General features: G+C 61.2%; 1 protein-coding gene across 1 annotated transcript; it reads right to left on the bottom strand.

Moving 5' to 3' along the window:
• Positions 1-5,678: 5,678 nt before the first annotated feature.
• VOLCADRAFT_119493 (uncharacterized protein) lies at positions 5,679-12,204 on the bottom strand (the record flags this gene model as incomplete). The annotated part of the gene is made up of 15 exons (XM_002956605.1): positions 5,679-5,808; positions 6,022-6,114; positions 6,421-6,588; positions 6,950-7,047; positions 7,355-7,414; positions 7,487-7,545; positions 7,715-8,084; positions 8,364-8,403; positions 8,452-8,707; positions 8,996-9,122; positions 9,614-9,748; positions 10,007-10,119; positions 10,684-10,828; positions 11,839-11,926; positions 12,092-12,204. 15 exons carry the CDS (start codon positions 12,202-12,204, stop codon positions 5,679-5,681), a joined length of 1,995 nt encoding a protein of 664 aa, XP_002956651.1.
• Between the last annotated feature and the right edge of the window lie 1,175 nt (positions 12,205-13,379).

Here is a 13,379-nt window from a genome sequence, read left to right as displayed (position 1 = left end):
ACATGGTCGGGTGCCTGTGCAAACAAGCTGCTAGCCGCCTGGTCCGCGTCCGTCTGCAACCTGTCCCAGCCAATGGAGGACATGCTCCAAGACGCCGCCAGCGGTGACAGCTCCTGGGCCCCTCCGCTCGTCGCCCCGGCAGCAGCGGTGACGCCGCTGGCTCTACAGCATCCATCTACCAGGCTGACGCCAAGGAAGCCACCCTTGCTGATAACCGGGCTCAATGGCTCTCCGTCATCGTCGAGGCCCAGGACCAAGGCGCTGCCTTCGCCGTCAAGGCCCGGGCCCCAGAAGTCGTTCAGCAGGGTGAGAGACGGCAACTCCGCCAAGTGGTCACCCACCGCGCCACTACCGGTGTGCAGGGTCCCACTGCGTCCGGCAACATTTGCCATGCCGCTGCCAGTGCTGCTACGCCGCGACCGCGGCTGCAGCTCTCCGTTGCATAGCGGGCTTCCACTTGCCGCGACCACAGCCGGAAACTCCAGGGGCACCGTCCCGGATTCGGGTATGAGCTGCTGGCCGCGGTTCGGGTCGAACGGGAGCACTGCGGCGGCTTGTGGCCAGCGACTTGTGGGTGTGTCGGAAGCATCAAGGAAGCCCCGCCTCTCAAGGAGGTGAGCGCCCGTGTTGCTCCTGTCGCAGGTCACCCTGATATTGCTTGCCATGACTGGACCCACGACAACGGTTGCGGCGTCGCATCGGCCAGCACGGTCGGCTGGGGATGCCTGGGAGTAGGGCGGCGTACCGTGCGATGCATCGGTCCCAGCCCTGGCAGCTGCAGCCGCAGTCGGTTCATTCAGTTCCCATGAGGTTGTTGCCGCTGCGGATGTCTGTCGCTTCGATACTGTCCTCCCTTGCGAAGGCGATGGCCGTGGCGATAACCGCCCCCGGCGCTGCTGCACCTGACGCTGGCCAACCGACAACGGTCGCTTCGGGTTTAGCCGGATAGCACCCCTAACAGAGCTCCGCGGCGACTTGGCGCCGCTGTTGCCGGATTTTATAGTGCTCGAGGGCTGCCTCGCTCCCTCCCTCCAGCGCCCTGCGATGGCGCCAGCGCCTGCAGCTGTGGCCGCAGCAGCTGCAGCCGCCGTAACCACCGCAACTACGGGCTCTGCGTCTACGCCTTCCATCAATGCAGTACCTTGACAAGTGACACCTAGCTGGGCAAGCCTGCTCGGCCCGCGGGCGTTGCCGCTATCGCCGCTGACGACTGCGCCGCGGCCTGTAAACCCGTCGGGTTTGCTCCAGCTGAGACCACACTCGGCTCTGCTGTGGTCGCTGCGGCCATTTGGGCCCCTTCTCTCGGCCGCGGCGTGGCTTGGGGATTGCATGGAGCCCCATGGCGGATCATTCAGCACCTGTTGGCTATTGTCTTGGAACTGATGCGACTGCTTGTGCAGTCCTGGCGGCGGGGGTATCCGGGAGCTACCTGAAGAATGTGGAAGCAGGGAGGCACTCCCGCCCTGCCGTTGTGAGGTTGCGGCGTCGCTAGCGGTGCCGCCACTGCTCCGGCCACCAAGATCAACGTGCCCGATAGCATCCCAAGCTACGCTCGCAGGCGACTGCTCCTGCAGCCGCGATGGCTGCTGTTCTTGTTGCTGTTTCTGCGGTTGCCTAATCCTGCTGGTGCCCTTTCTACCGTGCCTTTGACTGCGGGGTCCGCTAGGGATTTGCAGCTCTGGCTGCAACTGCGAGTGCGACAATGCAGGACTGGAGCGGGATGCAGCGCGGTGAGCGAGTTCCTCGTCCTGGGACCAGTCCAAAGACGACCAGCTGGCCGTCGCGGTGGACCGCGATCCATCGCTGTTGGGAATAGTGGCCTGAGCATCGCCAGCGGCGGCGGCATCCTGCTCTCCATCTGCGCCTTGCAACAGTGGTGCGAGCGCCTCTGCCCTCGCCCTCTCCGCCGCCAGCCCCGTTCCCCATGCAGCCTCGCTCTGCCCACCACCGCCTCCAATCAGGCTCACAGTCCGACCGGCCAGCTCGCTCCGAAATCCACCCAGCGGCTCCGGGAGCACCTCAGGACCGCACGGCCTCCCTGAGCACCACAGCCCCCTGCTGCTGCTGCTGCCACCGCGGCCGCCACCGCTAGAGCTGCTGCCAGCGCAAAGCTCAGCCGCGGCGGTGGAACTTAAGCTGCGCGACGAATCCCATGGACCCACGGCCAAGAGCGTGACGCTGCGATGGCTCAGCCAATCGGAAGCTACGGGGCCTGACGGCATTGCCCTTGAGCTTTCGATCTTGCGAGCTGTGGCTGCGGCTAATGCGGCGGCCGAGGCTGACGGGGCTCCTTGGCATGCTGGGTTCAACTGGAACGGAGAAGGCGGCCGGCCCGCGCAGGCGCCATGACCCGAGTACGCATGGCTGTCAGGCGGGCCGCGCGCCGTCATGGCGTCAAGCGCGTGTGCTGCAAGTTGGAAGGGGTATCAGGCCCAGACGGAGGGAAGAGACGGGAAAGGCGGTTCAAATATATACTTGTCACGATTCACAACTAATTACAAGCACGAGGAAGAGTAAGAGCGAAGATCGGGGAGCGGAGTGAAGGGGTAATGGGTTGCGCGTGCAATGGCCCGCGACCACGCATGTGAGAGGTACACCGGTCCGGCAGTGTGCCTGTAATCTCCAGTATAAACGCTCTTGAGAGAAGCCCGTAGGACGGCTGGCTTGTGCTTTTTTGCTGCGTAAGCTTCCCCAGCTCCCATCCGTTTAAAAAAGCCGTCCTACGGGCTTCTCTCTAGAGCGTGTATTGCAGCACGACAGCAGCACTACAAGGGTTTCCTTCTGCCGATGCCACCACGAGGGTTCCAAGCAGCAGCGATGCTCTGCACAGCCGCCCTGGAATCCGCAGTGCCCGGGTCTAAGTTCGTTGTTTCCAAACAAGTGACAGCCTCACCTGGCGCGGCCGCGGACGACGCACCGACGACGTCGTGCATCCTGTCAGCACGCTCCCAATCCGCAGCTGCACTACTCAGCGTCCCCGTTGACAGCGCCACAGCCGCCACTCGCCCGTAGGAAACGCCAACCGGATGTCCGGCGCCCGAAGGTAGCGCCCCTACTGGCGGAGAGGCAGCTGCCGGCCTCCTAGCCTCTACCTCTCCGAAGCCACCCTGCGGCATGCCGGCGCTACCAGCTGTCCCCCAAACGCTCCAGCCGTCGCGTACTGCCCGTTCCGTCGCGTTCGTCCCGTCCTGGGCCTCCCATGCCCAGGTCGGTGCGTTACCGGCGACGTCCGGTGCAAACATGGCCGCTGCGGCAGTCGCTGCCGCCAGTGCCTCCGCTGCAGCAGAGGCAGCGTCTACCGGTCCAACACCAGAGGCCGCCCCTAGCCCGCTCAAATCAGCGCAGTTCCCGGAACAATTCTCCCGAAAGGAGGCAGTCGACCCGCAATGCAGCTGCCAGGCTGCGCCTGGGCCCCAAGCCCCGCTGTTGAGAGCTAGGAGGCCACAGGAAGCCGCCAGATCACGCCAAAAACTAGGTCCGGCAGCTTGTAGGAGCTGACTAACATCAAGACCAGGCCGGGCTTGGACAGCCCCTGAACTGCGGTTGACGTCGCCTTCGCCGCAGCTGCTGCCAGAAGCAGCCGTGGCGACGAAGTGTCGTCCGTCCTGTCCGGCAGACGTGCAGGTTGTGCCGCCCGCGGTGGCCCGGAGCCGAGACGCCGTCGTGGTGGAGATGGCCGCCGCTGTAGCGACGCTAGAAATAGTACTGCCGCTGGGGGGTGACTGCTCGCCTGGCATTAGGGGTCGCCCTGGCGCATAGGCCCAGCCTAGTGCCAGGGCCGCAGACGACACGGCCGCAGCCGCTGCGTCGGCCGCGGCAGCCGCGCGACGCATTGCAGGCGAAAACCCTTCCTCGCTGTCATCTCCATCCGTGTTCACACCGCCTGGCGTGGAGCCACACTGCAGGCGCGAATGTGACTGGGCCTGCCGCGGCAGTGCTGGTGTCGGCTGTAACGGCGGAGTTGCACTGTTGGAGCGGCTGGTCCCGGGCCAGAAGGAGCCCTCCCGCTGGGAGTCCAGCTCAAAAGCAGGGTTGTTATACGCATACCAAGCCGTCGCGGGGGCGGCAACCGGCTGGAGCCAGGAAAGGCTCTGATCTATATCCGCGTGAGAAAAGGGTATCGGGCTCAGGAGTGACGCTCCAGATGGCAGAGATGGAGATGCCCTCGTGGAGGCTGCGCAGACTGACGAGCCGTGCCGGAGTGCGGGGCCATCAGCGAAAACACCTGATGCCTGTGCAGTGCATGCCGCCGTTGCGTTGCCATTGTTGTCGCCGTCGCCGGCACCGGCACCGCTGCTGCGGTTGCTGCTTACACCACTATTCGCTGACTCCTCGTCCAGCAGACAATGCGGCTGCGGGCAGCCCACATCGCGTCCCTTTCCATGGGCCCGGCGCGCAAGTCCACACGAGGCACCAAGATCCCCGCCTGGCAAGCGCCCTGCATGCGGTTCTGGCAGCATGGGTTGAGCCTTCACGGCATCGTGCTTGCCACTGAGGAGGCTGGTGGCCGGGCCCGGGACCGACGCAGCCCCACTACGGCCATAGCAGGTGTTAACACCAACGCCTCCCGGGGTCGCAAGCAGCACATGTGCACGTCCAGGTTGCAACAGCAGCGGCTGCTGCCGGGTGGACTGGCTCCGGCTCGCAGCCTGTTCCATGGAGTGCAGTCCCCGTGGCCGGGCTTGGTTTTGAGATCGAGCAGTGTCCTGGTGGCCTTGCACGCCCTCACACGAATCCCGTGAGGAGCGCGGCAGGTGATGCAATGGTGCTTGGTTGCCGCAAAGAAGCGACGGCTGGGAGCTGCATGCAACCCAAGATAAATCCGGCTGTTCGAGCACAAGGTTACTGCTGTTGCCGCATCCGATACTCGTACAGCGGAGGCGTTCCTGTGTAGCTGTTCCAGGTTGCTGTCGCTCACAGTTGCCATCGGTGGCAGTGCAAGCGGCCTTAATGCCCACGACGTTAACACCAACAATACCCGTGTTGGTAATCGGTTTTCCCAACGCGCCTGCTGAGCGTGTTCGCGCAGCAGCTCTGTCGTCACCATCACTGGTTGGTTCTTCCGCAGCGACACAGCAACTGGTTCCATCAGCTGCGTGTACCCAACCATTATCCGCTTCACCAGCGCCGGCGAGGCGCGGATACACCTTTAGATGTGCAGTCGAAGCATGGATGTTCTGCGCACCGAGGCCCAATCTGCCTCCGAGGGATTTGCTGTTTCCCGCTTGATCCCTTGGTGCTTGAGAGTCATGAGCGAGCTGCGACTCCAAGCATCGAACCAGAAGCAGACAGTCCACCTGAACGTGATTTGGAGCTCCGGATACCCGCAAATATGTGTGAACCCTCGATGCAGCTTTTAACGCTGTACATATCGGGGCGCTGTCCGTGAAGTTGCAGGTGCGGCTGCCGCGAGCTGTCGAAGGGCATTTCGGAGCAGCTGTCAGGGAACGTTTTTCGCGCTGCAGCTGCAACTCATGCTGCAAACCCCAGACCCGCCTCCTTAAATGCTTAGCCTTCCCCAAATGTGTCCTTGCCTCCTCAAACCGCAGCAAAGGGTGTGAAAACATCCCAACTGGGTCGTCTGCATAGCTAGCACCCAGTGACCGCCCTATAGGATATGGAATGAATGCGAATGAAAGTTACAATTACAGTATCAGTAATTAACATCCTGCGTTCAGTCATCGCTTTTGCTTGAGGAAATTTCCAAGATCGCGCTTCTGCTTCCGTAGAGCCGCCCTTTGCCTTTCCGCGTTTGCCGCAAGCTCCGAAGTCACGTCTTTCTCAATCGAGGCATCATATTCAAGCGCCCTGTGGGAAATCGACCAGGGAGAGGAGCCAGATAGTCGGGTGTTGTAGCAGTTTGTAGCATGCTAAGTTCCGTTGTGGGTCGCTGAGCCCTAGCGTCTTAAGGTCCGCATGTTGCCCCTCTAGCAATGAGCAACACCGTTGTTTGATGAATTTCAACAGGAACGGCATAATCTACGTTCCCTAGCCCCGAAGGGCTCCTCAGTCCGGACTCACAGCTTTAACGCGTCCGCCGCGTCCTCGTAGTTTCCAAACAAACTCAGCGCCTTGCCCTTGCGGAAGTGCAGCTTGGCGCTTTCGGGTTCGTACCTGCCGCGCAAGGGAGGCGATTTGCGGGAGCTGTTGCGACAAGACTTCGGGGCCGCCAAAGCGCAGGGCTTAACACGATCTGGGTCGGCGGAGAAAAAGGTGTCACGGCGACCGCTGCGTCCGCGTCAACTCGCCCTAGCGGCAGCAGCAGCATTGGCACAACAACTGGCCGGGTTAGAAGCACCACACCCAGCCCTTATCCGCCCAATCCTCAGAATCTCGTCACCCTCGAGACCTCCTCCCCTCGCCCCTCCTCCCCGCTACCCCCTCACACTCTATCACCGCACCGCGCCTGCCCTCACTCACTGCAGCCCTTTGTCACACGCCGCTACCGCCGCCGCGTACTCCTCAAGGTGGCTGCATGTGAGCGCCAGGTTCCCCAGCACCGCCACCTTGTAGCCGTCTATCCGGGCGACCTCCTCCTGGCTATCGAAGTCGCGAGTGGACTCCAGCAGCCGGAGCAGCCGCTCGTACCTGCGACCCATGGGTCACTCCAGGGGTCAACCTGTGGGTGGCTTGACCTTGTCATGCATTGTGGTTCTTCTTCCGACCTCAAAGCCAGAGGCCCCCCAGTCCCTTCCCCTTCGCCACGCCAACCTTTGACCCCATCATATAGCACATTACCTGTCTTCCCGTAGCACTCAACACTGTGCGTCTTGGTGTGAACGCTGCTAAACCGTCTTCTAAAACAGCGCGTCTCATACCTCAGTCCGCCAAGGGGCCCCTACGGATGCTGCATCTTCCCCTCACCCGCGGTCGTGGGTGCCACCCTACTCCAGCCTCTGTTCTCCTCTGGCCTTCCCCCCATACACTTGCCTCCCTGGTCCCTACCCACCTGGCCCTGGCGTACTTATACTGCCCCTTTCGGAACAGCTCATTGCCCTTCGACTTGAGGCGCTCAGCCAGGGAGTAACGCTCCTCAAAACTCAGGTTCTGGAGGGAAGTCAAACCGGGGGGAGGGGAAGGGGTGAACGGGTCAGCAAGGGGAAACACACACACACACCGGCTAAGCCACACGCACAAGAGGGGAGGGTGTCAGGCCGCAGCACGGGCTCGGGTCAAGGTGGCTCTGCTTACGCTCTCAGGTACTTCTGCAGCCGGGTTGGTCCGGTCCGTAGGTGACGTATCCGGGAGCACCCACCAGCGACCTGGACCGCCCTAGATCCCCCCCCCCACACACACACCTCCCAGCCCGGCCTTACTCTCCCGGCCCCCAATCCACCCCACCCCACCTGCCCACCTGCCAGTAGCCCTCCCTCTCAAAGTCCAGCAGCTCCACCTCAAACTCCACTGCGCCCGCCTCGCTCAGTCCGGGGGGAAGGTCGAGGCGGCCCAGGTAGGCGAAGCGGGGGGCAGCCACCACCCGACTCACCTCCCCGGGCACCATGAGCTTCAGCGCCATCTCCAAACCCTCCGGGAGCTCACCACAGCCTGGGGAGGGGGGGGAAAAGGGGAAATCCTATACCACCAACCGCCCATGTCCAAGGCACCGGCGGATGGAGTGCAAAGCAATGATGTAACAAGGGGGGAGGGGGCCCGGCCGGTGTTTTAGGCGGGTGGCGGCTGATGGCGGTGGGGATTCCCTCCCCACCTCGCTCACCAGTATCCGCAACCAGCGGTGCCTCTTGGACCCGCCGTGAGTCATACACCCACACCTCGTCCCCCTCTCCGCAGCCGCTGCCATCAGCCTCCGGGACATGCGGCCCTGGACCACCCGCCTCCACCTCCGCTGATCTCCCTTCCTGCTGCTTCGCCTTCCTGTCATGCCCGCCCTCATCCGGGCCCTCAGGGCCCTCAGGCGCCTGTTGTCCCTCGGGCTGCACCTGGTGCCGCTCAGTAGCGCCTAGCGGTCTGGCCTTGTAGTGCAGGTAAACGGTGGTGTCGTGCAGGGGGCAGTCTACGGGGAACTCGCCCTCCCCCTCCCGCAGCCGCTTCTTGGTCACCTCGCCCGTGCCCGTCATGTCACGAACCTGAAGGCCGTCAGGGGGTGAGGGTGCGTGTGTGCGGTGTGTGTGTGTATGTGTTGTGTGTATGTGTGTATGTGTTTCGGGGGTGAGAGGTTCAAGTGCAGGGTGGGAAAGGCGGGGATGGGGGCTGAGATGGCGGGTAGAGGTCGTAGTGCAATTTGGGGTCACACAGGTCACGGGCGTAGGAGGGCCCATGACAGACAAATTACCTAAACACAAAAATGCACTCGCATCGCCACCGCTACCCGCACCACCACCGCCCCGTGTTTCCCCCGCCGGCACCTGCACCATGGACAACAACTCAATCTCCAGCTCCACTTGGCTGCACCGAGCAGGGGCCGGCGGAACGAGACAAGGAGCAGCTGCCGACTGCGCCGGCCGCCGCCCACTACCTCGTTCATCTCCACCCGCCGCACCCAGGACGTCCGCGTCGTCGTCATCATCATCATCATCATCATCATCATCATCGTCATCGTCATCGCTGCTGCTGCTGCTGCTGTTACTGCCGCCCTCTCTGGGGCCCTCTCGCGCTGCGCCAGTCCTGTCCTCGGGCAGCATTCCCTTGGCGGGTACGACATAACTCGCCAACTCGTCCTTGGACATGTACGACAGCGCCTCCTCCACGGCTGTGGGGTAAAGCGGCACAGTACGACAAAAATGCACACAGGAGAGAGGTCACAACTCCCGGTATATGGTCGGGGGGAGGGGGCCCCGTAGGGGGGATTGGAAAGGGGACTAAGCGGGCCGATAACCTCATTAATTCGAATCCGAGCAGCGAGTTCAGCACCACCACCTTCCCCACCCTGGCAGCGGTGGATGACCGCAACGACCACCTAGCCATGCGGCCCTCTCACTGGTCCTCCCTCCCACTGACCTCCTCTACCCCACCTCTATCCAGTGACCCACCGACCCACCTGGCGGCAGCAGCCCCATCCCCAGCTGCACCGTCAATGGCCGGCGGCCTGCCGTACTGTACAGCCGCTGCCCCGTCAGCTGTATGCCGTCGTACGCGGGGCAGCGAACGGTCAGGTGCAGAGTCACCTGGCGGGGTGTTGGTGGTGAGGGCGGGCGAGGGGATGGAGACGGAGCGGGAGGAGGCGGACAGGAGTGGCGCAGGTAGCTCGGCTGTGTGCGTCCGTTGGGTTTTACCCCGGGGGATCTCATTTCTCAATGTCGGGTTTACGTTACGGACATTTGGACTGGTTTTTACATTGGTGGCGTTGGTTAGGCGGTTGCAGGGTGGGTTGATTTGTTTTCCGGCCTTCTTCTTGGTTTCTGTTGGTTTTGACATCGCGCTATAGTTACTGGTTAGGCCAGCCAACATAACACGCAGCTCGCTGATGTGTCAACATAGGTGCATAGCCCCTTCTTTTGAGGGAAAGGGGGTCATCCTACCACCGCATACCCCACCAATTTTTTCCTCCCCCCAGCAACCCATACGGAGAGGCCGGGCAGGGCAACGAAAAACAAGGAGCTCTTCTTTACCATTATCCAACCAAACCCTGATCTCAGGGCACGGAACCGTGCCGTACCTCAAACGGAGGGCGTGGACTCTCCCAGGCCGCCGCCTCCCGGATGCACCGCTTGTACAACGCATCGTTGGCACCGTACGGATGTACGGCGGAGGCGGGATACCAATTTAACAGCGTGATGTCGTATCGTAGGGGCTGCAGGTGCGCGTGGGGGAGGTTGGGGAGGATTGACGAATGAGTGAGCGCGGGGCGTGTATGAAACGGGGTAACCTCAACGGTTAAGATGCCCCCGGCCATTTGGGAGCCTCCTGGGCGACTGGAAATCAACTAAGAGGATGGTGAGGTAGCTAGCAGCTGGGTTGACGTGCAAATCAACCGGAGGGGTATTTGGAACACCCCGAGGCGGTCGTTTGGGAGGTATGCGGGTGCCGGGCCCCCCACCTCCACACCCACCTGGTCCAACACCTTCCTCAGCCCCGCCCGGGGCACCTCCATGCGGCAGTCAGGATGACGGAAACCAAACCCCGGCTTCAACTGCAGCAGACTCCGCTGCCCTCGTCGCATGTCTGTAGGCCCCCGGTGTGCATATTGGGGGGAAGGGCGGGGAGGGGAGGTTCCAGGAGGGGATAAGGGAAGGGTCCATGGGGGGCGGAGATTGAGGTAAAGGTCGAGGGAGGGGGACCTGCCATCATCTCCGCACCAGTTTTACCCATCCCTGGCGTTACTGATGAGGTCTCATGAAGCTCCATGCGGCACTCCGTGACCTGCGGACACCCTGCCAACCCGGAACACACGCACACACACACACACACACACCTCCAATCCTGAGATACCGCACCCACACCCAATCACGTGGCCCACACACCTACCAGAGACCTACACGACCCGGCACCCGGGGCGGGGCTCTACCGGGCGCCTCCAGACCCGCCCCATGTTTCCGCTACTGCCCCACGTGCGGTGCGATTCGGTGCGCGGCCCTTTGAGGTGCAGTGTTACATTCCGACCAGCCTTCGTCTGCTCACGTCGCCCAGTGTGAGACCTGCAGAGATGGCCCTCAGTCTCGAAGTATGGGAGCACTGCTGACCACCTCCTCCCACCCCCACCTTCCCCCCCGCTCCCCCCTTCCTCACCCCGTATTGCCAGCTCCCAGCCCCGGGGTACCCGCACTCCCCGCTCCATGAGGAAGGCGAAGGCCTGACCCGCCCCGCCCTCCTCACTGCGCGTGCTGTACAGCAGTTCATCCTCCAGGTTGCGCACGCTGAAGTGGATGTACACCTGGGCAGGTGGGCCGGGGTGTAGGGAGGGAGGCGGGTGGGCAGGGGGAAATGGAGGGAAGGGGGGAGGGAGATCCGGGGGGAGATCCGCGCGGGGTTTACGAGAGGGCCTGGGTCCCATGAACGGGTGTGTGAGGGGGCAGGAAAGCACCGGGAAAGCGGCACGAACAGTTGGCGGTTGTGTGTGTGGCGTGTGTGTGTATGTGTGTGTATGTGTGTCTGTCTGTGTCTCTATCTTTCAGCGCCCGCATGTCGTTGCCCAGATGATTGCGTGTATATGGAGTTGTCTCAAGTCTGCTCGTGCAAGTTGCGTCGGCAGCACCCGGTGACGTGGACGTGCGTGTGGCAGGTTGGAAGAGAGGCCGGGAGGTGACAATAGAAGACGTACAGCCTCTGCGCGGTGAGGAAGCTGAGATTTTAATTGCAAATGTTTGCGATTGTAAGCGACGTGTATGTGTGACGCGAGAGTGTATGTGTGTATAGGAAGGGGTGCGTGTTCATCTGCATGTCCATGTGCGTGGATCTGCGTACGTTGGTTGCCCACTGGGCTGGTCAGCAGAGTTGCGATAGCTGGGCCTGAACAACGCAGCACCTTGCAGCGCAGCTGGGGCAGGTCGGATCGACTGGGTTGGGTTGACCGGACCGAAACGAGGCTATGTGGGCCTTATCCTTCTCCTCTACGCGCATCATTTTCATGTTTATTACAAACGCACATCGCTGCTTGGGAAGTAATGATGCGGCTAGGAGGTGCCGAGCTCTCGGTTTCGCTAGCTCGTGAGCGTTCTGTAAGTATATTAAAACAGATGCTAGTATATTAGCATATGCAGATGCTATAGTTGTAGAGTGTGTGGGTCGGGTCAGGTGTAACCGAGCGTGAGGTGAGGGGGACGATGCGCTCGCGGGTTCGGGAGGATATAGCTTCCTAGTGCGCGCGGTGGAACTCGGACGGGCCGAAAAGTCCCGCGCATGCTGCTGGTGCTGAACGTGCAGCAGACGAGAGGCGAAGCTCACCAGGTCCCCCTCTTTGGGAGACTCATCGCCATCGCCCTCCTCAAGCACTGCCGTCAGCACTGCCCCCTCGGCAAGTGCCTGCTCCTCCCTGCACAGCCGCGTGCGCACACACCGTCGTTTGTTCGTATTCCACCAGACCCCAATGCATACCAGAGCTACTGCGGCGTATTGATTTCCTGTAAAGCCTGGACTCTGGCCTGGGAAATCCATGCTAAGGAGCCAAGAAGAGCATTCATGTGGGCCAGCTCCCAACCTTATGCGTTTATCAAGCTTGGCGCGCTGTGGCTTAAGTTCTGGCTCCAACGGCACCTCAAGCGGCAAAGTGCGCAGCTCCGCTAGGTACTCTTGGAAGGCGTCACGTTTCATGGCAATAAAAAAGAGCTTCCGAACATGATCATGCTATGCAACGTGCCCAGTTGCTGCAGTAATAACTCATTACAATACTTGAGTCAAATTGTATAAATTGACCATACAGATGTATGCGAACAGGCTGTACAAAGTTACCGGACTAACCGCCCAAGATGACACATATACGTATGCGAAGTCTTGTCCAGTTCCAAAGCACCTGTCACCTCAAGAATTATATGAATCTATATTAATACAAGTAATCCACAAAACGCGAGAGAAACAGAGCCTGCCGAATATGACACATCCCCAGCTTAATATACATCCCTATAACTGGCAGCTCCCCCCTTCCGAATCCTTGCCCTTAACCTACAAAGCACCACGTCCAAGCTAAGCATTGCTCATGCCGCTCTTGGCCTGATCACATTTTCACACGAAGATACAGCTACGAGGATGTCACACATATTTCATCCTTAACAAGTATGGACAGTCTCCCAACCATCAGTCAGGTTCTCTGCCCCGGCCTCTCCCCCGGCCTGACCCTGCTCCCCCAGCGCCTTTCTCCGCGCCAGACCCGGTTGCTACCGGCCTGTAGCCGGCTGTCCCTCACACTCCGGGTCTGGGCGCACCACCCTCCAAGCCGCCGCCACCTACTCCTCCCCCTTCCTCCCGTCCTGACAATCCCCTCTCTTGCTGCCAGCCGCGTCGCCACGTCCTGCTCTAAGCCGGAACCGATAGATAATAATGAAGAAGTCAACTATGTTTCCATGGATAGTAGCGGTATCCACCTTCGTTTCCTTGAAACTTCTGTGGAACAAGACTGTTGCGTGGTGTTTGGACAGCTCATTGCGCCAAAAGCCGCCCACCACGCACATCGTCATCACACCCGCGATACAACCCAGCACGCTGCGCAGGGTGTCGTCGAGGTAATTCAGTACATAGTACGATAAAAAGGGAAAGGAGGTGCACAAGTGGAGGAAGTGGAGAGCAACATGACTAGGGCCGATGGGGTCGCTCGCGAGAGTTTTCGGTTCATGTCGTCATCGCAGTGGCAGCTGTGCACGGCAGTGTAAATTGATGGATACCAGCTAGCCACCTAGGCCTGTGCCGAGACGCGCGCGAGCATTGCAGGCATGGCCGTCCATTGCGGGACTCACCGACTGCAACACGACACACGATGTAAGGGGTAAGGTAAG

Source organism: Volvox carteri (assembly GCF_000143455.1).
Source record: "Volvox carteri f. nagariensis unplaced genomic scaffold VOLCAscaffold_63, whole genome shotgun sequence".
Classification (NCBI taxonomy): domain Eukaryota; kingdom Viridiplantae; phylum Chlorophyta; class Chlorophyceae; order Chlamydomonadales; family Volvocaceae; genus Volvox; species Volvox carteri.
Note: the sequence above shows the minus strand (reverse complement) of the source record. Positions and strands in the feature narration are given on the sequence as shown.